The 27,354-nt window shown below is 43.2% G+C and overlaps 1 protein-coding gene across 1 annotated transcript in view; it reads right to left on the reverse strand.

Moving 5' to 3' along the window:
• The window catches only part of FYB2 (FYN binding protein 2), a 93,983-nt gene extending 72,168 nt beyond the window's left edge, over positions 1-21,815 (reverse strand). The window contains 4 exon segments of the mRNA XM_021684455.1: positions 3,086-3,094; positions 14,923-14,956; positions 17,801-17,962; positions 21,065-21,815. Of these exon segments, the coding sequence (XP_021540130.1) occupies positions 3,086-3,094; positions 14,923-14,956; positions 17,801-17,962; positions 21,065-21,815 (956 nt within the window).
• Positions 21,816-27,354: the final 5,539 nt, after the last annotated feature.

The following is a 27,354-nucleotide window of genomic DNA, read 5'->3' on the forward strand; positions in this document are numbered from 1 at the left end:
AGAATATTTACAAATTAGATATATGATAAGGGATCAATATCCAAAATATATAAAGAACTTCTACAACTCAATAGCAAAAACTCCCAAACAATCCAATTGAGAAATGGGCAGGATATCTGAATAGACTTTTTTTTTTCCCCAGAGAAGAAATGGAGATGGCCAATAGGTACTTAAAAAGATGTTTAACATCACTAATCAGAGAAATGCAAATCAAAACCACACTATTACCTCATACCTGTTAGGATGGCTATTATCAAAAAGAGAAGAAATAAAAAATGTTAATGTGATGTGGAGAAAAGGGAACTCTTGTGAGCTGTTACATGAGAATGTAAATTGGTGCAGTCATTACAGAAAACAAAATGGAGGTTCCACAATAAATTAAAAATAGAACAATCATATGATCCAGCAATTCCACTTCTGAGTTTTTATCTGAAGTCTACAAAAATGTTAACTCAAAAAGATATATGAGCACCCTCATGCTCATTGTACCATTATTTACAATAGCAAAGATAGGGAAGCAATCTAAATGTCCACTGATGGATGGTTAAGGAAATGTGGTACATATATACAATGAATACACACACACACACAGAGCCATAAAAAAAAAAAAGAAATCTTGCCATTTGTGACAATATAGAAGGACCTTAAGAACATCATGCTAGGTAAAATAAGCAGACAGAGAAAGACTAATACCATATGATCTCACTTACATGTGTCATCTAAAAAAAAAAAAAAAGAAAAGAAAGAAAGAAAGCTCCGAACTCATAGACACAGAGAACAACAGAATGATGGTTGACAAAGGTGCAGGGTGGAGTTTGGATAAATGGGTAAAGGTTGGTGGTCAAAGGCACATACTTCCAGTTATAAAATAAATCATGGGGATATAATGTACATCATGTTGATTACAGTTAATAATACTATATTGCATTATCTGAAAGTTGCTACCATATATAGAACTTAGAAGATATCACAAAAAAAAAATTGTAACTATGTACGGTGACAGACGTTAATAAACTTATTGTGACCATTTTACAACATAGACACAAATAATGAATCATTATGATGTACACCTGAAAATTATATAATATTATATGTCAATTACACCCAACTGAAAAAGGTTTTTTTGAAGTTTGCATTTTGGAAAGTTCTTTTTATTACTGACATAGCATCAACTTTCTCTATTTTCTGACTTTCTCATAGAAAACCTCTAATAACTTAAGTATTACATTGTTTCTTAATGATATCTTCAACATTACGTATGTTCAAGAAGAAACAACAGCTCTGTAAATGCAGGGTTAGTGTGACAGATGATTTACAAAAGAAATTTTCTCATTGTGTTTGAATTCTTGGAATTCTATCTTCAAAATCAGTTTTTGAACAGTGGGGTCTCTGTTTGAATCGTGGCCTCCTCTAATGGTTGTTTCTACTTGCCATGTCAACCCCTAGACCACAGCTGTCTTTTGGAAAATAATTTACTCAACCTCTGTGTGAAGCTGTACATTCTAGAGAAGTGGCTCACACAGCTCATTCTAACACCTGTTCACTTGGTCGAACAGTGAAACAGTCCACCGCAGAATTAGCTACAATTGTTGAGTGTTTGCCATGTGTTAGGCGCTGTACTTAGATTCATCACGTCCATCTCTTACGGACTGTGTGGGTCTCAGGCAGTCATTTAAGATCCCAGAGCCTTAATTTCTTCACTGGCTCACTGTGGCCATTTAGTGTAGGAGTAACTCAGTTAACATGTGGTCAATGCCTGACAAATACATATTCTCTCTCATCTTCTCCTGTTCCACATGACAAGAGGGTAAGTTGAAATTTTTCAGGGCAAGAAGGCTCTGGAAAATCTAAAGAAGAGCTTATGTTAGGTGGAAAAACTGAGACTTGAACAGCAAAACCTGTTAGGTGCACTTTTGTATTTATTTTATTAGGGAGGTAAACGGAAGTTGAAAATCCAGCTTCTTTCACTTCTCCTTTCAGTGGGCCACCCATTTTGGATATAAGAACACGGGTAGCTTAGCCAGGAGTGGCTCTGTGTGATATTCCACAGGTGCCTGGTGACAAGGTAGTGTAAGACCATCTGATTTCTCAATTACCCAGTGTCCCAAACTGGGCAAGTTCCATCTCCAATAAATAACTTTCGGTAAGACTGCTGCTCTTCCCACAGGCCTTCACCTTAAGAACTCCTCCTCTTGAGTTAAGTGACTGGTGATGAGACTTTTAAAAAAGACTAGGACTAGGTGCTACAATGGATCTCAGAATGCATTTATGCCAGGTTCACAAAAATATGTGATACATTTTCAAGGACACTCTTCTTTCACAAGCTATTGAAACTGTCTTCTACGTTTCCTCTTCTACTACTTCCGCTACTCCACGCTCCTGCCACCACCTCAACCACTTCCTTCATTTCAACAGAACACACACACACAGGTTTGTGCATATATATCTCTGTATATGATACATTGCTTTAAATGTGTATATATACATATGTGTGTATATACAGATACATATGTATGCACATACATATGTGTGTGTATATGTGTGTAAGCTCAACCTTACTAGTACATGTTTCATGACCGTACTAATTCTCCTTTGATTTCAACAACAACCACGACAAACACCAAATACGATGCCTCCAACATCACTTTGGACAGTAGGTATTTCTTTGCTTTTAATCTATGAATATATACCTCCATTCTTCCTATAAAGGGCCACAAAACTATGATGACTCTGGTAACTAATTTTATGTGTTAACTTGACTGGCCACAGGATGTGCAAATTAAATGTTATTTCTTTCCTTTTTTTTTTTTTTAACTTATTTATTTATTTGAGAGAGAGAGCAAGTGAGCACGCACAAGTAGCCGGGCAGGGGGCAGATGGAGAAGAAGAGAGAGAGAATCCTGAAGCTGAATCCCTGCTGAGCGCAGAGCCCAATGTGGGGCTCAATCTCCCGACCCCGAGCTCAATCAAGAGTTGGCTGCCCAACCAACTGAGCCACCCAGGTGCCCCTTAGGCTTGACTTTCTTAAAGCACTCGGACTCCTAATGCCACCACTAAAGCAGATTCTTACTTAACCACTGGCAACTTCTGTAGCCTTAAACAAAATAACCTTAAGCCCTCATTTTCATTAGTAAGGTCAACTTGTAAAATATCAGCTTTTCAAACTTCAGGGTGTCTCTTTGAGGTGGCCATAATATCCAACCCCACCTGTTTCACAGAAAGGTAGAGTAGGTAATCCTCAGAGCTAGAGGCAGGCTTTTAGTAGGAACCCTGTCTGCTGACTCCAGCCCTTCTGTAGCACTAGACCTTGCTACAGACAAACCCCGCTCCTACCAACAAACAGCAAAGAGCCGCCATTTATCAAGTGTTGACAACACTGCCCGACACTCTGTGGAATTACAGATATTCATCTCAATCCTCACAGCGATCCTAGGAGGTAGGATTTATTGATTCCACCATCTCCCATGTGAGGAAATAGGATGCCCAGAGATATTAAATTACTTTTCTAAGATCACACAGCTCGTGTGTAGAGCTCGAAATAGGAATCTGAGGTCATCTGACCCAAAGTCTATGCTCTTAACCCTTTACAATGTACTCCCTGGATCTTCTAATTTTCAAGTGTTGCAAAAGCATTCCATCTAAGCACACTTCAATTATGCAGCTGGTAAGAGATGGTAGATCCTCTCCCTGCTTTCAAAGAATTTATAATTTAGACAGGAAGGTGGGGAACACCCAAGAATCTCGGAAATAATAAAAACAGACTGTATATAATCATATACAGTTAAGTATACAAAGTACCATCTAAGTCCATAGTATAATTCAGCCAACACTTAATGAACTATTCCATGCTGCACTGCCCCCCACACACCCCACTACTATCCATTCTAAACATGTCAGATTATGGTTCCTGAAAACACCAGGATGCTTTCTGCTGCTGTGTTTCCATATATGTGGCTCTCCTGATTGTCAGATCCTTATCATCAATGGCCTCTTCACAAACTCCAACTTTTTCTTTAAAATACAAATTGTCATTCTCTTTGCTCCTTCTATAATCTATTCTCTACAAAGTGGTCAGAATGATCTTTTATTTATTTATTTTTATAAATTTTATTATGTTACGTTAGTCACCATACAATACATCATTAGTTTTTGATGTGGTGATCCACGATCCATTGTTTTCATACAACACCCAGTGCTCCATGCAGTACGTGCCCTCCTTAATAGCCATCACTGGGCTAAGGGGAACCCTCTTACACTGTTGGTGGGAATGCAAGTTGGTACAGTCACTTTGGAAAACAGTGTGGAGATTCCTCAAAAATTTAAAAATAGAGCTACCCTATGGCCCAGCAAGTGCACTCCTGGGTATTTACCCCAAAGACACAGATGTGGTGAAAAAGAAGGGTCATATGCACCCCAATGTTCAGAGCAGTGATGTCCGCAATAGCCAAACTGTGGAAAGAGCTGAGATGCCCTTCAACAGATGAATGGATAAAGAAGATGTGGTCCATATATACAATGGAATATTACTCAGCCATCAGAAAGGATGAATACCCAACTTTCACATCAACATGGATGGGACTGCAGAATGATCTTTTAAAAAGAGGATTTGAACCTTATCACAATCCTGCTTAAGACTCTTCTGAGGCTTCTTAGTATTTTTTTTTTTTTTTTTAGCATGCTCCACACCCAGCATGGAACCCAATGCAGGACTCCATCTCATGACCCTGAGATCAAGACCTGAGCTGAGATCAAGAATCAGATGCTTAACTGACTGAGCCACCCAGGCTCCCCCTTCCTATGGTTCTTAATGAAAAACAGTAACAACTACAAAACCATCAAGTGCCTCCCCTTTATTATCTCACTTCCAGCAACTCTCCAAACTCCTGTCCAACCATTCTTCTCCTCCACCAGGACACTCTGACCTCACTGGCCACCTGTCTCTCTTGCAAGGATGCCACACTCTCTCCCACCTCAAGGACTTTGCAAACGCTGTTCCTGCCACCTGGAATGACTCTGTATGGCCAGCTCTTTCTCAACCATCAGGTCTCCCCTTATAGGTTGCCTTCAAGAAAGTCCTTCTTCTACTTTGTTTTTCAAATAGCCCTCTTCCCCACCATCTCTAACTATATAACATTTTGCTTTATACGATTCTTAGTAGTTGTCCTCATCTTTAAATCATTTCATTACTTTTTATTACTTTAACTTTTTCTCTTTTGCTCTGTGATCTTGTAGATCACTCACTGCTGGGTCCCTCATGACAAATACAATGCCTGGCACATTATAGGCTCCTGGTTGTCTGGATCCTCCTCTGATGCTCAGAGTGATACTGAAAACTCCTACACAGACAGACAGATGATGTCACATCATGAACATTTTCACTGAGCTCCTCCTCTGTGCCAAGCACTGTTCTAGCATATAAAAGCAAATAAGAGACAAGGTCCTTGAACTCAAGACTCTCATGGTGTAGAATAACAAAGAAAATAAACCAGAATAATTATTATTTGAAGCATTAGTAAGTACTAACAGAAGAATTAAGCAGGCCTCTGCATGGAACAGATGGTACCTTGCAACAGGAGACACAGGTGTGGTCGGGGAAGTGGACATGTAAGCATTTATCATTGTCTTACATTTTATCATTATTTGCTTCTCTGTCCTTCTTCCCAACTAAAAGGCATATTCACGAGGGCAGACTTTGTTTTCTGTTGCATTATCAGCATCTAGAACCATGTCTGGCACATAGCTGGAGCTCAATAAACAGTCACTGACTGACGGACTGAACGAATCCTGCGCGATGAAAAGGAGCCATCAGCTAAAGATCTGGGAGATCACCCTGCACACAGGAAGAAGCAAACATCTGTGCTTGGTAAGAACATGCTTGCTGTGTTTGAGGAGAGGCCAAAAGGCCAGTCAGGGCGCTGAAGACAGTGAACAAGGGAGAGAGTACAGGGTAGCCAGAACCTGGGGGGCCTTCTCTTGGCCCTGGTAAGGAGTTTGGGGTTTCTGAATTTTATTTTAAATGTAAAATGGAAGTGAAGTGCTCAATGATTAGTTTCAGTAAATAACTACTGAATGGGGCATGAGAGGGGGGTGCCTTCCAGGATGGCTAGAGTAATAAGGACAAGCTTCCTAGCAGTGTCACTTGGAGCTGAATGCTAGACTAAGAAGGAGCAGAGGACAGAGAAGCTTTCGTGTGAGTCCATGTCTTCCCATGGCAAGAGCCCTTCCTTGATACACAAGGGCAAACAAGGGCTCAGACTGTTCTAATTATTTAGCTTTGTTTAATATTAGAAGGACAGGATACTGGACATGCAGATCAATGCAAAATATACAGATGAGAGAGCCTAGGAATGCTTTCTTTATTTATATAAAAGTTCATGGAAGGTGGTATCATTTTATCTGTCTATCCTTCTCCCTCAATCTGTCACTCAATTGGTCCATCCCTTACTCAGTCATTAAATAATTATTACTTGCATGTCTACTTCCTGGTGGTGAGAAAGGTGGAGAAAGACAATCATGGAATTTAGAATCTAACAGATAACCTCCAAAAATCTCTCACGTTGGGAAAATTCTTTTTTTTTTTTTTCATGTTGGGAAAATTCTGACAGGATAGTGTAGTTGAAAATCCTTATAAACATCCACTCCTGAGTTCACATCCCAGATTAGCTCTATACTATCTTATACTTCAGGGCAAGTCATGAAAAATCTCTGAGCCCTCAGTTTTTTGCCTTCAGATGATGATCATGGGGCTAACATGAGTCTGACAGGTGTAAAGGGCTAAGCAATGCCCAGCACGTGGTAATACTCAAAGACTAGTTTCCATTCAACCTTTCTGAATAAACCTATGTACAAAAATAGGCTCCAAGTCTGCAACTTTATTGCCTGATTTCTTCCTAAGTCATGAATTTTTCCAGCTTGTCATCTGAATGCCACTAAAGAGAAAAGGTGAGACTTGGCTCCAAACACTTTGATACTTTAGCTCCACCCTGGCCAGGCTCCCTACTCAGACCTTTCTGCAGACAGAAAAAGAAATCCTAAGGCAGGAGAGGTATTCAAGAGCACCTGCCTGGGGAATGTCTAGGCTCAATTTGTAGAGCAGGCCATGTGTCTGTTAAACCTTGCCTTCTTCGTAGGTAAAGATCCAACGTGAATCCTCAGGAAGGCAGTCTGCAGCGGTGGTTGAGAGATGATGCTCTGAAGCCCTGCTGACCAGGTCAAACTCTGCAAGGGTGATGATCCAGCTGCATCATCTTGGATTCCTTAAGCTGACTCTATGGTCAGAGAGTCGGTTAACCACCAACTTCATGGGGTGGTTTTGGTTGGGAGTTTTAAAATGAGAGAGTGGACATTAAGTATGGAGAACAAGCCTTTGTCTATGGTAAGTGTTCAATAAACAGAATCTATAGGTGAATTTCTTTTCAAAGGAGGAATACTTGAAAATATGAAAGAAGACCCCCAAATAAATGGACTGTTCTTGCCACCACTGCCCTTAGAAAAATAGGCCAAACAGCAGCCTTGTTGTGTTTCTGAAGCCCAATTAAAAAGGGATAATAAGAATTCATTGAAGTGGCTTGAGCTGAAGCCATCTGAATATTCTGGGTCTAAAACTTATAAGGCACAGGCTTAAAAAAATCCCGTCTGCATTCTTTTTTTTTTAATTTATTTTTTATTTATTTATTTTTTTAAAAGATTTTATTTATTTATTTGAGAGAGAGAATGAGAGAGAGAGAGAGAGAGAGCATGAGAGGGGGGAGGGTCAGAGGGAGAAGCAGACTCCCTGCTGAGCAGGGAGCCCGATGCGGGACTCGATCCCGGGACTCCAGGACCATGACCTGAGCCGAAAGCAGTCGCCCAACCAACTGAGCCACCCAGGCGCCCCAGCCCCTGTCTGCATTCTTGCCCCATGGTGATTCAGTTTAGCGCACTGAGATGTGAGGGCCCACCTTCACTTCCCAGATACCATCATGAGGAACCTGATTTGCTGTGGGTCAGTCAGAGCAGGTCTATACCAGTCTTGACTATCTGAAACGCAGCCATTCACGAAAGAACACTGTAGTTCCAAACAACTTAAAAACTAGTCCTAAGAGGTTCTGGTCTTACATGCACATGTAAGACATGCTTGTTTTAAGTAAAAATCCCAAATAGCTTTCAGGAAGGGTCAGTATTGTACTGAGCACTGATGATGTGCCAAGGACCCCACACATACTGATGCCAACAATGATGAAACAGCAAATCACCTGGAAATGGTCTTATACTCCTCTCTTGCCCACCCGTCTCATTTTCCACAGCTGATCCCACAATCACTGCTTTTCCTCCAAAATATATCGAGTCCCTTTTTAAAAAAAATCTCTATTTCTACCATCTTGTCCATATCAAGTGATTAAACCTCCTTGTGTATCAGTTTCCTCATCTATAAAATTGGAATATCATCTACCTCTTAGGATTGTCATAAATGGAGTCATACATTTAAAGTGCTTAGAACACCACCAATATGAATGCCGATTGCTCTGTTTATTGTTACTGTTTTGTTGTTGCAATGGCTTCTGAAGCTGTTTCTACCTGTTTCCACACTAAGTTTATTATTTATGTAGCCTCCAAAGTGATCTTTACAAAACACATGTCCGCTCATGTCACTCCCTGGTTTAAAACTCCTCTGGTTTCCCAACATATTTAGAGAGCAGCATTCAAATTCACTCCACAGCTGTCAAGACAACCACCATTCCACCGGCACACTGTGCTTTAGCTATTGCCCCCCTCCTTCCTCCCAACGTGCAGACACAGGTCTCCCCAAGACACTGCTCCAGCCGTTCCCTCTCCTGGAATGTGCGTCTCCTAGACCTTTCGTGACTGGGTCCTCATCATGCAGGTCTCAACCCAAATGTCACCACCTCAGGCCTTTCCTGATCATCCTACACATCCTTTATCTCATTCCTCATCCCCAGTTACTATCTGAATGCTCTTTGAAACATTCTCTTTATAGCACTTACCACTATTCAAATAAAGATTACAGATGCATTTTGCTTTACCACAGTGTTGTTGTTCTATCAATATTTTACTTGAACGCCTTGGGCAAGGCATTTCTTCCCATTTCCACAGGATCTCTCCCTCGCTGTTATCTAGCGCAGGTTCTAGACATAGTCACATAATCCGCCCGGCCCTAGGAGGAGTCTGTGTTTTTCACTTGGCAGGGGGTAGAAATATCAAAAACACAAATAAAAAGTGTGTTCCAAAATATTAGGTTGAAAGAGATCATCCGGAAGACTCAAAATAGGCTTATAGTATCTTTTAAAGACTAACAGTAAGATGAAATACAAAATTTAAAAGTTCAGGAGAGAAAATGGTGGACTCCTGAGACCTACCCATGGACCCTCATCTGAGAAACACTATACTGTATGAATCTTCTCTCCTGATATAGGTAGGCTCTCCCTTCCTTAATGTCTGAGTCAGAGATTTCCTGAGTCAGGACTACCCTCTGACACTTCTTAATGGGAGAAAAGCCATATTTATAGCTAATGAATAAAATATTAGCCGACTCTGCTAAGTACTGACAGAGACCCAGCGCTAATTGCTGCCCTGGGACTAACCTGCTTTGCTCATACAAATAGGGGCTGCTTATTCAAGAGGGATGCCAGCCAACTTGGTTTGCATGAAAGAGTGAAGACAAAGAATAACCTCCAAAGAGTCATTGCACTGTTGGGAACTAATGAGATATTTATCCCAGAGATAACAAGGGATGGAGAGGCCAAGGTTTGAGGACACCAAAACTCATTGAGCATCTTCTGTATACTCCATGCTTTATGCAATTTATTTTACTTAGTCCTCATGACAATCAATGACGTACTATTGTGTCCACTTCACAGATGTATGTATCAAAGCTCTGAGCTGTCGTAGGTGTAGAGGAGGGGTCCGACTCTATGGGAATCTGACTCCAGACTTGTACTCGTTGCAGGACACAATGCAGGATGTGAAGGTTCAAAAGCGAAAGTGGCTACTGTAAATGCACTGAGTTTCTAACAAGATGATTAAAAACATATATCTATAAAAATATGGGTGGGGCGCCTGGGTGGCTCAGTTGGTTAAGTGACTGCCTTCGGCTCAGGTCATGATCCTGGAGTCCCAGGATCGAGTCCCACATCGGGCTCCCTGCTCAGCAGGGAGTCTGCTTCTTCCTTTGACCCTCCTCCCTCTCATGCTCTCTATCATTCTCTCTCTCTCTCAATAAATAAATATCTTTAAAAAATATGGGTAAAACATAGACTATTTTGGGAATAATGGTTGAAAATGATGAAAGTTTTGTTTAACGGAATGTAGTCCTTAGATATTTTAAGAACTGTCAGGTAAGGGAGGGGTAAAGACCCTGTCTACTCTACCAATGAGCAGATCTTGGACAGATGGCTGGGAATCTGGGGTAGGGATGTCAGTTTTTGGTCCCAGCTCACCTTGGACTTTTGAATAAATAAAACAAATGTTTGTGTGCATGTATGTGTGCATGCATGTAAGACACTTTTGTCTACTCTATACCCTGCTATGTTCTCAACATATATAAGAGGGTTTGGCATATAGTAGACAGTCAATAAATATATGTTGAATGTGCAACTGATGAATTGTTGAACACTACATCTGAAACTAATGATATACTATATGTTGGCTAATTGAATTTAAATAAAAAAAATATACGTTAAATGAATAAAATCTGCCCCAACAAGAAAAACATATTACTTGTTTAAGTTAACTCATCCCTGAAAGCTACGGTCCCAACTCCTCAGCATGGCACCTAATTAACTTTAGGATCCAACCTCATCTCTTACTCTTCAGGGAATGAACTCCTCCTCAAAGGACTTTTGAAGAGATTAAGGTTCTGAGCATGGATTCCTGCCTTTGGAGGGGGTTATATGATAGCTAAGCAAGCTTTATGGAACAGTCTCTAGATGCTCGGTACTGCACTCAACACTTTACAATTATTGTTGCATTTAACATCACCACAACTATATGAGTTAGGTCTTATCAGCCTCCCATTTTCCATAAGTAGAAAGTAAGGTTTGCAGAGGTTAAGGCATTTGTCCAAGGTTATGTAGGTGTTAAGTGGTAGGGCTCAGATTAAAAACCCCAGATTTGTTAATAATTGCCAGGTCCCCTTCCAGTAATGAGACCCAGTGTATTCTGTTCCTAATCTAATATCTGTACTGAAGATTAATACCATGAACAGAGGAGATGTTCTTTCCAAACAAGCACTGGTTTCCATGGAAGTTGTATCTAAGGCTGCTCAGCATCATGCCATTTACTTGTTTAAACTCATCACTGCAAGCTATGGTCCTAACTCCTCAGCATGGCATGTAATTAACATTAGGATCCAACCTCATCTCTTAGTCTTCCACATCAGAATACTTTGTGTCTGTTCATCCTCCACTTTATTACTACTGCCTTATTTTCAGTCATGTTCTATTTCTATACTGAACATCCATTGGTCTATCCATCATCCATTAACCAATGATAAGTCAGGAATGTGGTCATTTCTGGGAACAGTACCCTGCCTTCACCTACTGTACAGTTTCACAAAAGGGAATAAGTAAACCTACTAATTCGGACCCATCATGCAGGAGACATCTGAAGATCTTTCCTCCTCCATGAAGCCTCCCCTAAGTATCCCAGGTCCCTCTCTGTCTGTTTTGCTTTGTACTCTGACAACACTATGGCCCATATCATAACTGAGGTACAACGAACCTCATTTCTGATGATGGTTAGGTTCTAAAGCCAGTGTGAAAGGACACAACAGTCCGATTGCCCTCCCAAATCCCTTAGGAAGAAGCTGTCACATTGGAGACTTGCCACTGTTTCCCAATACTTGCCCATCAAGCAAGCTTGTCCTCCATGTGGAAACAGACTGCTGTCTTTGATTAAAGGGCCAGAGAAGAAGTCAGCTTATTTCAAAGCCAAACTGTAGGAAGAATACCGATCTAGTTACACACTATGATCACAGCACACATACAGTCGCGCTGAGATGCTCACGGAACGCGAGTCCTAAGGGAGCCAAGACTGGCTCAGAGCACAGCAGAATTACACTGTCCCCTCAAACTGTCACACTGGGGGGGCCCACGTTCATTGAGTAAGCAGTGCAAATCATTGCCTTAGCTGTCTAAATTTTCTCTTTCACATAAATGCACATAGAATGTGGCTTCACTGACCCACCGTGTGCAGTCATTTAACTCTTCTAAATGGGCGACTAAACTAGGAGTTCCTGGGACACATGAACCATGCCCAACACCCATGGTCAGTTCCTTTGTGGACAAGAACCTCCAAGATTTGGCTCCTGTCTTCCTCTGCAGTAGCATTTCTCTCCATTCATACCACCCTTTCCACACCAATTCTACTTACCTATTTCTAATTTTCACCATTGAGACCTGCTTCCTTACGCCTCCTGCCTCTGCCTCTAGCACCCCTCCCTATGTTACCCAGCACATGTCGATCCTCGGTACTCCCTGCAAATGTTTCCTTCCGGGATCCCTGCCCCTTTTTAGGTAAAGTTTTGGCGTCCTCCCACTCTGAAGCTGGGCCATGTGACTTGCTTTGACCAAGAGGATGTTAGCAAATATGACACACAGAGTTGAAAAAGTGTTTGTGCAATGGGGATCGTCCTGCTTGTCTGCTGTGGCTGAACATCGTTGCTCAGCTAACTTGCTGGAGGGTGAGACCGCTGGTGTTAAGTCAGGTTGCCCCACTCATGTCAGCCAAGGCAATCTGGGATCAGCTGGCTGCAGCCTGACCCCTACACATGAGCAACCCCGGTCCATATCAGCAAAACTGCCTAGGTAGTCTGCAACATACTAGCAATACCAGCTGAGCTCAGTCCAGATCAGCCAAACCCACACTCCTGCTGTGTACTATGGATATTTTGTTGCCTATCATTAGTATGATTGTAGCAAAAGATAATGGATACATTTTCTATCAAGACTTCATTGGCCTTCCCAAGGACAGGCAATCACTCCCATATTTGCACAACCTCTAACTCTTGTACTTTCCCCTATTAGAAAACTTAACACACTCTACTAAAATAATATGATTATTTGTTTTTATGCTTACTTCTTTTTTTTTTAAGATTTTATTTATTTGACCGAGAGAGACACAGCGAGAGAGGGAACACAAGCAGGGGGGAGTGGGAGAGGGAGAAGCAGGCTTCCCGCCGAGGAGGGAGCCCGATGTGGGGCTCGATCCCAGGACCCTGGGATCATGACCTGAGCCAAAGGCAGACGCTTAACGACTGAGCCACCCAGGCGCCCCTATGCTTACTTCTTCTAAGGCTGACCTTCTTGAGAAAAGGAACATCTTTGTGAGGGAAGTGACGTGATACAATCAAAACAGTTTAGGCATACCTGTTAGTACAGCCATTACAGACAAGAGTATAGAAGTTCAATTAAGAATTGAACTGCCATATGATCCAGCACTCCTGGGTATGTATCTGAAGAAAATGAAATCAGCATCTCAAAGAGAGACTGCTACACTCACGTTAACACTACAGCATTATTCGCAATAGCCAAGATACGGAAACAACCCAAGTGTCCCATCAACAGATGAATGGATAAAGAAGATGTGAAGTAGATATACAATAGAATGTTATTTAGCCACAAGAAAGAAGAAAGTCCTGTCATCTGTGACAACATGGATGGACCTTGGTAGCATTATGCTAAGTGAGGTAAGTCAGACAGAAAAACAATTACTGTAGAGTATGACTTATACATGAAACCTAAAAAACCGAACCTTGTAAAAACAGAGTAAATTGTAGTTACCAGGGGCTGAGGGGTGAGTAAATTGGGGAGAAGTTGTTTAAGGGTACAAACTTACAACTAGTAGATAAGTTCTGGAGATCTAACGTACAAAGAGTGATTACGGTAAAAAATATAATGTGTTATAACTTTTAAAGTTGCTAAGAGATTAGATCTTAACTGTTCTCAACACAAAAAAGAAATGAGAGTTATGTGAGGTGATGAAGGTGTTAGCTAACACGGCTGGAGTGTATGATCACATACCGTGATTTATGTATGTATCAAACTAACACCTTGTATACCTCAAACTTACACAAGCTTATGTTTCCATTATATTCAATAGAAAAAATAGTTTGGGGATACTTGGGCTGGAATCATGTTTCTGCAAGTGGCCAGACTTTCTGAGCCCAAATGCCTTTAGCTATAAAATGAGGCCAGCAGTGGCAATTTTGCAGCCTTGAGAAAAGGAAGCAAGAAAATCTGTAAAAAGTAGCCAGTTCAATGCATGACACATCAAAGGACTCAACAGATAATATTTGGTTGAGTGAATTAACGACCTGACACTTACATGGCAAAATTCTCAGAATAAGTACAGCAAAAACAGAAGGTCTTTTGTCCCATTACCAAGTCCTAACATCACACCAATGCCCACAGCATTCTGCAGCCTCTAATTTGATTTATTACTATGGAAGCTGATGTTTCAATTTACTGAACCCAGCTGTATAATAAATAAAAGTAGCTCAGAGGACCACCTTTGCAAGTTAATGTCAGCACAGCAGTTAAATGCAGTTTATTTAATCTCCCCTCTAAAACAAAAGTTGCAGTTTGTTGCTTATAAATCTGTTCTTCCTGCAACCCTTCTGAGATACACAGACACCTGCCGTGTGTTTTTTTTTTTTTAAGATTTTATTTTATTTATATGACAGAGATAGACAGCGAGAGAGGGAACACAAGCAGGGGGAGTGGGAGAGGGAGAAGCAGGCTTCCCGCTGAGCAGGGAGCCCAATGCGGGGCTCGATCCCAGGACCCTGGGATCATGACCTGAGCCGAAGGCAGCCACTTAACCGACTGAGCCACCCAGGCGCCCTGCCTTGTGCTTTTTGCCCGCTCTCGGCCTGTCAATGTGCCATGCTCTATGCTCCCCCACAATTAAGAAACAGGTACTCACCTCTCTGGAGGCAGGCAGGTCTCTTCCACGGCTGCTGCAAGAGCAAGAGGCAGAGTGAAAAGGGGCATAGGTGGCAGCCTGACAAAAGTGAACTTTGTTTGTGCAATGCCCTGACCCCAGAGACAAAATGAGGAGTGGCAACTCATTGGTGCCCCAAGCCTCCCTGCCCCCCAGCACCTAGGGAGCCCTCCGTCCTGCAGCGCAGCACTCACCCACACTATATGGTGTTTCTATATATACGATCTTGATCTTTAGGATGAGACTCTGACCTTCTGGAGCACCAGAACTTGTGTGTTGGGGGGGTTCTCTCTTTAACTCTCATGTCTCTCACAGCACCCAGGGCAAAGAGAGCGTGGCTGCTCAACACGAGCTTACAATAATGATAGCGTGCATTTAGTGAGAGCTTACTGGTGTGCCAAGCATTGTTTAAACCCTTTCCATGACTCATCTCATTTATCCTCACAAAAACCCTGAGAGATGAGTGCTACTGTCATCCCCACTTTACAGATAAGGACAAAGAGGCTCAGTGAGTAAGATGCCCAAACTTAAATAGCTAGTGAGTCGGGGAGCTGGGGTTTACAAAGGCCATTTTACTACAGAAGACTTGGTGCTTTGTTCTATGTTCTCTGACAACCTTCTTCGCTTTCAGAGAGAGGGTTTGAGGTCTGAATTATTTAATGTTTATAAAAATCATACTTAGCCTTCTCTGTTATGGAGGTGGCCAAATTATTATTAAAGTATACTTATAAGAGAGCTCTTTTGTTTTCTTTTCTTTCATTTTCTTTTTTTTTTTTTAACCAGGCAAAGAACTTTATTAACCTTGTTTCAAACTTCCCAGGCTTCTCCAGGTTAATGAGCTGCAACGAACAAATAGTGTCTACGCAAAAACTGAAAAGTGCTGCAGTGTCCAAAGGGCTTGGGCTTAAAAATACTAGAGATCTCGAGTCCGTCAGATCCACGAACAAAATTTTAAAAAGCAGTCATCATATAAAACAGCAGCTCCCAGTCACTTCTTCAAGTTTCATCTTCTTCAGAAGTTGACTTAATTCAGTTTGCTTCATTCTTGGAAGCTTTGTCAAAATTCTCCACAAGGTCTGGAACCTCCTCCTCTTCCTCTTCCTCCTCTCTGGTAGCAAGTGGTGCGTTTCCATCCACGCACTGTGTGGGCAGAGCTTCAGCCAGTCGTCCTCAACTAGTCAGATGGTCTGCACCAAGTTGGTTTAAGACACTGGTAGCATTTCTGTCAGCTGCTTCGTCAGCATGGCCCGTGATGGTGAGGGCTGTCGCTGCCCCTGATGCCTGGACTTCAGGCTTGTGGAAAGGGATTGTGGTTCCTTGGTATGTGACCATATTCACTTCTTCAATATCAGAGATATTGTTTACCCCTCACTTCTTTAAGGAGAACTAAGGTTTGGGGCGCCTGGGTGGCTCAGCCGGTTAAGGGTCTGCCTTTGGCTCAGGTCATGATCCCAGGGTCCTGGGATCGAGCCCCGCATCAGGCTCCCTGCTCGGTGGGGAGTCTGCTTCTCCCTCTGCCCCTCCCCCGCCCCATGCATGCTCTCATGCTCTCTCTCTAATAAGTAAATAAAATTTTAAAACAAAACAAAACAAAAAAAAGGAGAACTAGGGCTGTAGCCATTCTATGAACCACCTTCTTCCGGCAAGCTGTTCCTTTTCCACCAATGTGCACCTGGGCTTGCAGTCTGGCGAGTTTCTCCTGGTTCATCTTGGTGGAGAGGAAATGGGACCTTGGGGGACTAGGGTTGGTACTAGGGGGTCTTGGCCAAATCAACTGAGATTAGGTGCATGCACAAGGGGACACAAGATGAACTTTCTTTTAGGATAAGACTTAAGATGACTTGCAGCAGTGGTTCTCCAAGTATGGTCCCTCGACCAGCAGCATCAGCATCCCCCCAGGAAACTTGTTAAAAAGGCAAATTCTTAGGCACCCAATCCAGACCGAATAAACCAGAAAACTCCGGGAATAGGGCCCTGTGATCTGTGTCTTGACAAGTCCTCGAGGTGCTTCTGGTGCAGGCTGAACTTTGAGAACCACTGAGTTCAAGAAATTTAACTGCCATGAGGTTGTTCAAAGTGGTCAAATGAACAATGCAAGATGGCATCAGCTGAGTGTACCATCTGCTGGTGCTCGTGGCCACAGTAAGACAAATGTTAGCACGGCACTACATAGCACCCCAAAGTGTGTGTTCGCCTCATGTTTCATTAGTGCAAACATAAGCAAAGGCATTTGAAGTGTCAACAAGATCAGAGCACGGTGCAGGTGGAGAGGGAATGAGAAGGCGTTTCTTTAAGGAGCAGAGGAAGACACAAAACAGCACAGAAGAAGGACTTCCCAGGATGCTTCAGTTCTTGGAAAGGGCCAGTGGGGGCAGGGGTGGGGGCCCTTCAGCTAATTACCAAAGGCAGATCACAGAGGCCAGAGGGATCCCCATTAGGATCACAGGTCAAGTTAACAGTGCCTTTCCTCCCTTTTCACTCTCTCCCCTCTCCTACTGCACTGATTATGTTGACAACACAGGCTTTGTAGGAAACACACAAACTCCCTGCTCCCTGCTCAACTACTTTTCTTTTTCTTCCTCTTGGACAGATTCCCAGTGATCAAATGCAATGCTCTCAGGGGAAGCGGGCTGGCCCAGGAGCGATAAGGGGCCAATTCCCACAGATTTGTCATTTCACGGGCAAGCTGCCATAGCCTGTACGTGAAATAACCAGTGATGGATGTCCAGCCCCATGGAAAAGCAGCTGGGCATTATCACCTGGGAGTTGACACAGAGAGGGAGGTAACAGAGGGGACACGGGTGTTGGAACCGTGACTCCTGCTGGCTGGCTGTGTGCGGGGCCCTGTGCGTTTTCTTACCTTCCCTGTGGACCTTGGAAATTGCAGCTGCCTGCCTCTGGAAGGCCTGGAGGTTCACGAATGGGGGCTTCGGAGGCTTTGGGGGAGGAGGACCCAGGGACTTGATGGAAGGCAGTGGTTTCGTTTTGAGAAGTTGGTGATGCCTATCAACTGGCTGTTTCTCTGAGCATGGATAATAAGAAGATAATGCAGGTTATTACTATTTCCATTCATATCTTCTTGGGTGAAACTGACCAGTCCTTGCCTCAGTCTCTCTCCCCTTTATTCTCTTCCTACTGGCCAGAGTGCCCTGATCAAAACGCAAAGCTGATCATGTCACCAGCCTGCTGCCCGAGGCTGAAGCCTGGCTTCCTCGGCAGGACGTCCATGTATGTACTTCATCCTCTGGCATGTAATTATCACATGACCCCAATCCACATTTCCAGATTCTTCTCTTACCACCCTTTACCATCCTACTTTCCCAACCTCAAGCCCAAATATCTTTCACTCACACCAATGGCTTCTCAATTCTCCAAATTTGATTTAAAAAGCCATCGTATATCCAAGACTTTGTTCATGCCCTTCTTGGTTCTGGAATGCTCTTCCCTCACTTCTTTCTTAGAAAGCTCTCATTTTTTAAGGCCCTGTTCCAATGACACCTCCTCTGGGAAACTTTATTTGATTTCAAAATCGAGGTGAGAATTAACCACTCTCTGTTTTGTACCCTCACAACGTATTGTTAACACCTCTCTCAGTGTTGTGGCATATGAGAGGGGTGGGTCCATCTTCCCATCGAGTGAGAGCTGCTCATGTGCAGGCACCAGGCCACACCGATCTCTGCCAGCATCGAGCATGGTGCCTACTTCCAAGGAAATGGATGGTGACTATTCCCCAAAAGGATGCTTCAATCACTTAGGACATGCAAATAACATGGGGGCTATAAAGAGGACGAATTGATCTCCGATTTCCAGGACTCATAGCCTAGGACAAGGCTAACTTTGAGGTACGTGGGCACCTGTGGATTTTGGGGTTTTGTGTCCTGGAATTTTCCAGGACAATCTCAATTTCATACATTTCGTCCTTCTGTGCTCAGAAGCCAAACTCCAACAGAAATTCCAGTGTTATATATGAAAATCGTATCTGCCTCTTACAGTGAAAATAGCACAAAACCTTGTATGATCCAAGTGCCTTGATTTGGGGTTCACATAATACAGTGGTTGACTACATGTACCATCCATGCCAAAAAATAAAGACGTTGGCCTCCATACAACTTCCTCAGAGCCCTGTTGCCCTGTGAGAGCAAACAGGCCGGGGGGAGGGGGGCGGGGAGGAGGGAGGCTTCCTTCTTGCCCCACTAGCAGGGGTTACATCAGTTAGGACCAAGCTCCTCTCTTCTTAGGCTTTGATTATAAGTCATGATGTCAGAAACTTCAGTTTTTATCAAATTAAGAAGATGTAGTGAAAATGAATGATCCCTTACAAATTGGGTTCCTAATTTTTACCAGGCACTATGCTAAGAGATGGACATGGGTCAGCTCATTTAATCCCCTCAACAGCTCCGTCAGGTAGGCAATCCATCCTTCTTTCCTTCCTCCCATTCATTCTACTTTCCTATCCCTTCATCAATAACAATTTATCTACTACAGTCCAGGCATCGTTCTAGAAGCTGGGTATAGAGTTAAGAACAAGAACAGATAGAGCCTTGCCCTCAGGAATTTTCATTCTAATAGGAGGAGACTGATGAGAAACACACAAACAAGGTAATCACAGAGACCTGTCAGTTCTATGAAAGAAATAAAACAGGGTGATAGGAACGAGTGCCAACTGCTCATGGCGAGGCAGTGGTCTTTGGATACAGAGGTTAGAGAAGGATTATCTGAGAAAGTGTCATGTGAACTTAGACCTAAATGTAGCTACAGAGGGCTCAAAGAAGAGTTTTCTAGGAAGAGAAAGAGCAAATGTAAATGTTCCGAGCACAATAAAGTCTCTTCACAGAATAGCAAGAAATCCAGTGTGTCCACTCATGAGCCAGGGCAGCAGTAAGTCAGATCCATAAGCAGGGCTCAGAAGGTGCAGAGCCATGAAATCAGTAGTAAATAGTTTAGATTCTATTCTAAATACATATATGGTTGTAAGCAGGAGATCCCTCCACCCACCTGTCCATCCACCCATTCATTCAAGTAGTCGATAAATAGGTTTTGAGGACCTGTTGAACCTGGCCTTGTTCTTTTAGGTGCTGGGGATATGGTGATAAGGAAGACAGTTTTTAATCCTTATGTAACTTACATTTTACTGAGGTAAACAAACAGATATGTAACAATATACAAGGTAGGGATGGGCAATGAAGAAAACCAAAGCAACATAAGAAGACAGAGACTGACGGAGGTGGGGTGGTTATTGTAGATGGTGACTCACAAATTCCACTCACAACAGGTGACCCTCAGCAGAGACCATGATGAAGTGAGGGAGTGAGACATCAAAGACCTGGGGGAAGCTTGTGCCAGGCAGAGAGATCAGCAAGTGTAAAGGTCCTGGGGTGGAACTAGCTTGGTTTATCTAAGGAAAAGCAAGAAGGCCAAGGTGGTAGAAGGAGAGGTAGGAAGGGCCAAATGGCATTAGCTGGTGTAAGATGGCTAGAGTTGAATTTGAGCAGGGGAGTGATGTGATCTAACTTGTGCTTTAGAGGATCACTATGCCTGATGGGAGAATAGGGTAGTGGAGGGCAAGAGTGTGGAAGCAGAGAAACCAGCTGGACCACTGTGGTCCAGGTGAGAGATTGCAGTGGTATAGATAGGGCAGAGGGCAGAAATGGACCAAAGTGGAGAGATACAGAACATGTTTTGGTAGTAGAACCAAGAGCTTGCTGATGGAGTGGATGCAAAGAATGAGAGGGAGAGAGGAATAGAGTATGGCTCCTAGGTTTTTGGCCTGAGCAACTAGGAGGATGGCTGTGCTGTTTACCAAGTTGGGGCAGATTGGTGATGAATCTGATTTACAGGAGAGCAGACCAGGCTATAAGAGGTTAAGTGGACTGCCCAAGTTCATGCATGTTGTAAGAGGTAGAGCTAGGATTCAAACCCAAGCTTGCCCAAACTATCTTTCAATAGAATTCCAGGAGATTAAGCACTTTACCCAAACCTGAAATTACAATTTGGCAAATGGGCCTAGAATACCTGCCCTGGCATTTGGAGCAAAATTCACCCAGATCATACATGATCTTTGGTAGGCTCTAAATTAGAAAAACACAGCGGCCCCTCCCCTGGGCCCACAGGGATTACATCTCACCTGGGGCCTGGCTGGCAAGTTCACTCTCATAGATAGGCTGGCAGGAGCCCCTCCCTGGGCTCCTCTCAGGAAGAGGGTTTTCTAGGCTCTTCCTGCCATGTTGAACAAGTAGCAAAGTGGGATCTTCAGGAGAGGCAAGTGATTCTCTTTGGGCCATCAAGTGCCTCTGGGAAGGCAGGGTCTGCGGTCCTTTTATTTCCAGCTTTCTCCTGGGTTCCTTTGGAGGAAGCCCTCTGCTTATCTGCTCCTCCGGATGGAAGGCCTTGCGTGCGCAACTGGCAAGGAGAGAGGCTGAAGACAATTCACTCTTCTGAGAGGAAACCTTCTCCCAGTTCCAGAGCTTATCTTTGAAGCTCTCCTTCACCATGACTCTCCTCTTGTTGGTTATCTCGGCATTCAACGGACTCATGTCTAACAGTAGAGAAGTTTTCTGGGAATTTACTGCAGAACCAGGAGACCTTTCCGGAGGTCCTGGGGAATTCGAACACTTCTGAATCTCACTCCTCTGGGCTAACTTTGTTTCCTGGGGTTTTCGAAGCTGGGGTTCTGCACTAGAACAGCATGGTGGGAGCGGATTTTGGTTGGACGAGAGGGGTTTCCCATTGGCCAAAATTCTTGATTGTGTGTTTCCAATGTCACCCTTTTGAGGAACGCCTGCTGAGAATTTAATAGGTCCTGGAAGAGATGGCACATCAAGCTTTTGAAATTTGGCTCGAAGTTCCTTGAAGTTTCTTAACCCTTCCTAAAGCATCAGAGAAAACAAAACAAAAAAAATGTCTTATTATTCTAGGAAAAAAGCCAGTGAGGTTAGCTGACTTCACTGTGCATGTAAGCGGTTCTAAGCGCTGATACACCACCATTGCTCACCTAGTGGGTGGTGTCAGCTGGTGATGCCATGGTCTATGGAAGATGCAATGAAAACAAACATCTCCTCTTTGAAACACTTCAGATATGTTTAATTTCTTCACAACATGTAAAGAATACTTATAAAGGAGACAATACCGACAATGGCTGATAAATCCTTTGATACAAATTTTTGGTGGTACCTTTTTGCCTATATAAGTAAGTTCTAATCCTCTTAGTACAGCATTCAAAGTTCTTTACCATCTGGTGGAATTATGGTCTCCAGTCACAGCTGAACACAACTACCCTTAAACCAAACAGGATTATTTATCGTTTTCTAGAAATCTGTATTCTCCAGCACCCTGACTTTGCTTATGTGTTCTTGCTTCATAAAATGCACCATCTACCTGTCAATTGCTTTCTTGCAACTTTGGTGCCCCCTTTCTCCACGAAGATTTTCCCAGGGGTTGACGGGTAGAGCTAACTTCTTCCTTGTCTCCTCATGCTTCCATAGCTCTGTATAACTTGGCTGTTGAATTTAACTTTGGAAATAGACAAATTCTGACTCTGTTCTTTATCATCTAGGCAAATACTCTGGTAAATGTGATATTACCTCTCAGTGTAGTCTCATCATAAAAAGTTGTCAAGTGGTAGAAAGGTTAGGGCTACTATATGTGAGGTGTCCATCAAAATTCCAGTAAGCCGGTGATAAATAAGAGCTATTTTGAAGAGGCTAGCTGATCCTTTTGTATTTTTGACTCCCCTTGGGAGAATGTGCTCTACCTTCTAAATTCAGTACGAATTCAGTATATGAAAATGGTGGTAGGAATAGCAGCCCAACCCTTGGGGCTGAGGAAGGATGTGCCTGGCATTACACGGGGAGCTGGTGGTCTGGGCAAGCAGGATTGGGCTTGACTCGTGCTCAGTGCTGTTCCCACTGCCCCCCCTTTCTCTCACTAGGTCTGATTTAGTTTTGTAAGCACATTTTGTCATCTTTTGTCTCCCCAGGAGGTAGGAAGCGGTGGAGGTAGGGTGTGAGAGGACAGCTAATGGAGCCATTTCAAAGGGAGCCACGGTCTTTCCTGGTCATCTTAAAAGGCTGAGTTCCATGTAGCCAGACAATCTCCACGCCAGTCACTTCTCATTTTGCCATCTGAGGGACTACTGGGTGACCTTTTCTCATCATGTTTACAGTTGACTCACACCTGCCCTCTGAAGATTCAGGGAGGGAGGGAAATTGAAGTAGCATGAAGCAGGTGTCTGGGAGCTTGCTTGCATGCTCCCTCCCCCAGTCTGCCTTCCCTCTCTCTCTCTCTCTCTCACACACACACACACACACATACACGCGTATACACATGTACACATTTATAGTTTTTTTTCCCCATGAATTGCTAAGTCTCGATTTCTTGCATATATTTCAACCAGAGGTCAAATTAATTCAACTATACACTCTCTCCCCTGATGTGAGGGAAGCCAGCATTGGGCATGGAACCAGGAGATCCGAGAATGAGGCTCTGCTTCACCATTTTCTAGTTATATGCCTTGGGCAATTCACTTCACTTCCCTAAGCCTTATCTTCCTCACTATAAAATGGGACCGTTCTAACAGTTCAAGGTTATTATAAGGATCAAAGGAAAGAGCTATACATACCTCAGTGGTTCATATTTTTTAAATTATGCTTAAGATACACATAATTTAATATTCACCATCTTAACCATTTTCACGTGTACAATTCAGTGGTGTTAAGGACACTCACATTTTTGCAAATGTCAAGAACCCTTTTCATCTTGCAAAAGTAGAACTCCATAGCCATTACACAATAATTCTCCACTCTCCCTACCCCTACCCCCAGCAACCACCACTCTACTTTCTGTCTCTATGATTCTGACTACTCCAAGTACCTCATATAAATGGAATCGTACAGTAATTGTCCTTTTGTGTCTGGCTTATTTCACTTAGCATACTGTCCTCAAGGTTCATTCATGGTATAGCATGTGGCAAAATTTTCTCCTTTTTAAGGCTGAATAATATTCCATTGTATGTATCTACCACATTTTATTTACCCATTCATCTGTTGGTGGACACTTGTCTTGCTTCCACCTTTTAGGTATTTTAAATAATGCTCCTTGAAGATGGATATGCAAATCTGTCTTTGAAACCCTGCTTCTAATTCTTTTGGGTGTTTGCCCAGAAGTAGAATTACTGAATCATATGGTAATTCTATGTTTAATTTTTTGAGCAGCCACCATACTGTTTTCCATAACAGCTGTACCATCCTACATTCCTACTAACAGTACGTAGGATTGCAACTGCTCCACATTCTTGTAACCCAGTATTTTTACAGTAGCCGTCACCATAGGTATGAGGTGGTCAGTGGTTAATACTTTTAAAGGAATGTACTGATAATTATTTTTAGCTCTTCACTATCTGAAGCCACATGAGCTACAGTTATTATTGGGTGGTTGATTTTAGTCTCTGCAGGAATGATTAGGAAAAACCCTAGCAGGAAATAGAATTATGGATGGATACCCTCCAAACCCAAGTCCTGTGTAAAGATGACTGGTTCAGGATGCCTGATCACACCTGTTCTATTCCTCTTTCAATAAATGCCCATCGAGTGTCATTATGTGGGCAAAACACTGTTTTAGACAGACGAGGGCTCAGCTATTAAATATTACATTCTAAGGTAAGGGAGAGGCAGAAAATAAGCAAATACATATGAAAATATTAGAGATGAATGCCATGTGGAGAACTGAATAGCTGATTCAATAAAGAGTGGCTGGGTGCCCACCAAAGATCTTCTGAGTTACCAGAGTGAAGTCATTCCCATGTCTGGGCTTAGTCGTCTATCACACGAGGCGGTTGGCCCAAGTGATCTCCAAGGTCCCTCCAGCATTAAAGTTTGGATTTCACTTCCCTTATTATGAGAAATAGATGTGACACATTCTGTTGTTGATTATTCGTTACCCCTGGAAGGGAGGTCAAGGTTGAGGGCATGAGGCAGGTATGCGAGGATGGGTTGGGAGGTACCCAGGGGGCATTCCAATGAAAACCATGCTTCATTTTTCTGGGCCTGCAGCAGGTCAGTTTCCACATCCTCCTGATGTCAAGTGTTTGTTGTTGTTGTTGTTTTAAAGTAGGCTCCATGCCCAGCATGAGCCCAACATGGGGCTCAGATCCATGACCATGAGATCAAGACCTGAACTGAGATCAAGAGTCAGACACTTAGCCAACTGAACCATCCAGGCACCCCACTGATGTCAAATCTGAAGAAGCCCATGAGCCTGTCCCTTCATGCCATGGCCCCTGCCTCTGAGTCCTCCTCATGCATTGCAATGACTTCTTCGTGGTCTGTCTGCTTCTACTCTGGGCCCCTCCAATCCACCACTTACCCAGCTGTTAGGCAAAGCTGATAAAAAACACACATCTGATCAGGTATGTCCCCTATTTGAAGTTCTTCAATGTGGCTTCCCCAAAGCTTTCACATCAACAGAAACTCTTTTGCTTAGCGCATAAGGCCCTCCCAAACCTATTCTCTGTTCATTTTTGGACAAGATAGTGGGCCCTTCCCCAATATGCTTTCTTCCTTCTGGCCTCGTTAAATTACCCATGTTTTTCCACCTTTTCTGCTTTTTCATGCCTTTGCCTTTCAGTGTACTATTTCCTCTGCCTGGAAAGCCCATCTCTCTCCCAATTTCTGGAATTAGCACATTCCTGCTTGTTCACCATTCAACTCACATCACCTCAAAATGCTCATTGGTTTCCTGCTATGTCCAGCCACGAGGGTTACCATGATGAGTAAGCGTTCCTGACCTTTCAGAGGTAGTGGAACAAAGGAGCAGACACAACCCAATCACTTTCCTGTAGGAGAGACTGTTATTGGATACATGGTATGACATCTGCGAGAATATGGAGGATGGGTCATGATGCTGGCAGGGATGCAAAGTAGGCCCCCTAAAGATAAGTCTGCTGGAGGAGGCAGGCGGGAGGTGGCCCTGACATCAAGACGGGCAGGAACAGAGAAGGCATGGCAGTGTGAAGCAGCATGGTGTAGACTGGAATAAGCAATTCCATGGTACTGAAGCCCCAGTGTTCAGTATGGGAGGCTGGAGAAGAAAGTCTCCTTAAAGTAATTGGGCTTAATCTTCAGAGTCAATGGGGAGCTACTGATGAGTTTGACACAGGGCTAGGACAGACTTCGATTTCTATTTCATGCAGATTAGAGACCAGGAACCAATTAGGAGACAACTAGAAGGGCCAAGTAAAAATGATGCAAGGTGGGACTTGGGCAGTGTTGGTAGGAATGAAGAAGAGAAATGTGCAGGAGGTGGTATGGACCAGACCTAGAGAGGGGAGGGAGGACTCCAGGATGATCCCCGGGTTTCTAAATTGGGTGAGTGGATGGATGTTGGTCCCTGAAACTGAGACTGAGGGCAGAAGATAAAAGTATTGGGGAAAGATGATCAGCCCAGTTTTGGATGTGATGGTTTATCTTCTTAGGAGAGTCATCTAACAGGTAGTTATGTATGGGAATCTTCGGGGGGTTAGAAATTTAAATTGGTAGTTACTCATTTCTTGGTGCCCACAGAGCTTAAAAACATAAACCCTGGAGTCCAGCTGCCTAAGTTTAAATTCCAGTCCTGCCATTTATTGGCTTTATGACCTGAGCAAATGACCTAACCTCTCTGCGTTTGTTGCCTTCTCTGGGATAATAACTGTACTCCACCTCATAGGGTCATTGTGGTAGGTAGAATGACGGCCCCTTAAAGAAGTCCACATCCTAATACCTGAAATCTGTTAATGTCACCCTGAGTGCTAGAAGGGACTCTGTGGGTGTAATTAAGTTAAGGATCTTCAGATGCGGAGATGATCCTGGGAATCTGGGTGGGCCCAATGTAATCATAAGGGCCCTTAAAAGTGGAATGCAAGAGACAAGGAGATGGGACAATGAAACAAAGATGAGGGTATGGGGGTTGAAGATGCTACGTGCTGGTTTTGAAGATGAAGGGTCCAGGAGCCAGGGAATGCAGGTAGCCTCCAGAAGCTGGAAAAGGCAGGAAATGGGTTCTTCCGTAGAGCCTCCCGAAGGAATGCTGTCCTGCCAATGCCTTGATTTTAGACATCTGGCTTCCACAACTGTAAGATAATAACTTCGTGCTGTTTTAAGCTACTCAATTTGTGGTCACTTGGTACAGCAGGATTATTCTGGAAATGAATACAATTGTTATGAGGATTTAATTAATAAGTACACATAAAGCCTTTAGAAGGCAATAATAGGTGCCCACTAAATTTTAGCTCTGGTTATTCTAGCTGGTTGTCGAGACCACAGGGCTAGACGGGATCGCTTAGGAGAAACTGTGCTACCATCAGAGCCAAGGGACAATAGCAGAGGGCAAGAAAAAAGTCTGAGAAGACACAAAGAGGTTGGAGTTAATGGAGAGAGAAAG

Source organism: Neomonachus schauinslandi, chromosome 4 (genome assembly GCF_002201575.2).
Source record: "Neomonachus schauinslandi chromosome 4, ASM220157v2, whole genome shotgun sequence".
NCBI classification, from domain to species: Eukaryota; Metazoa; Chordata; class Mammalia; order Carnivora; family Phocidae; genus Neomonachus; species Neomonachus schauinslandi.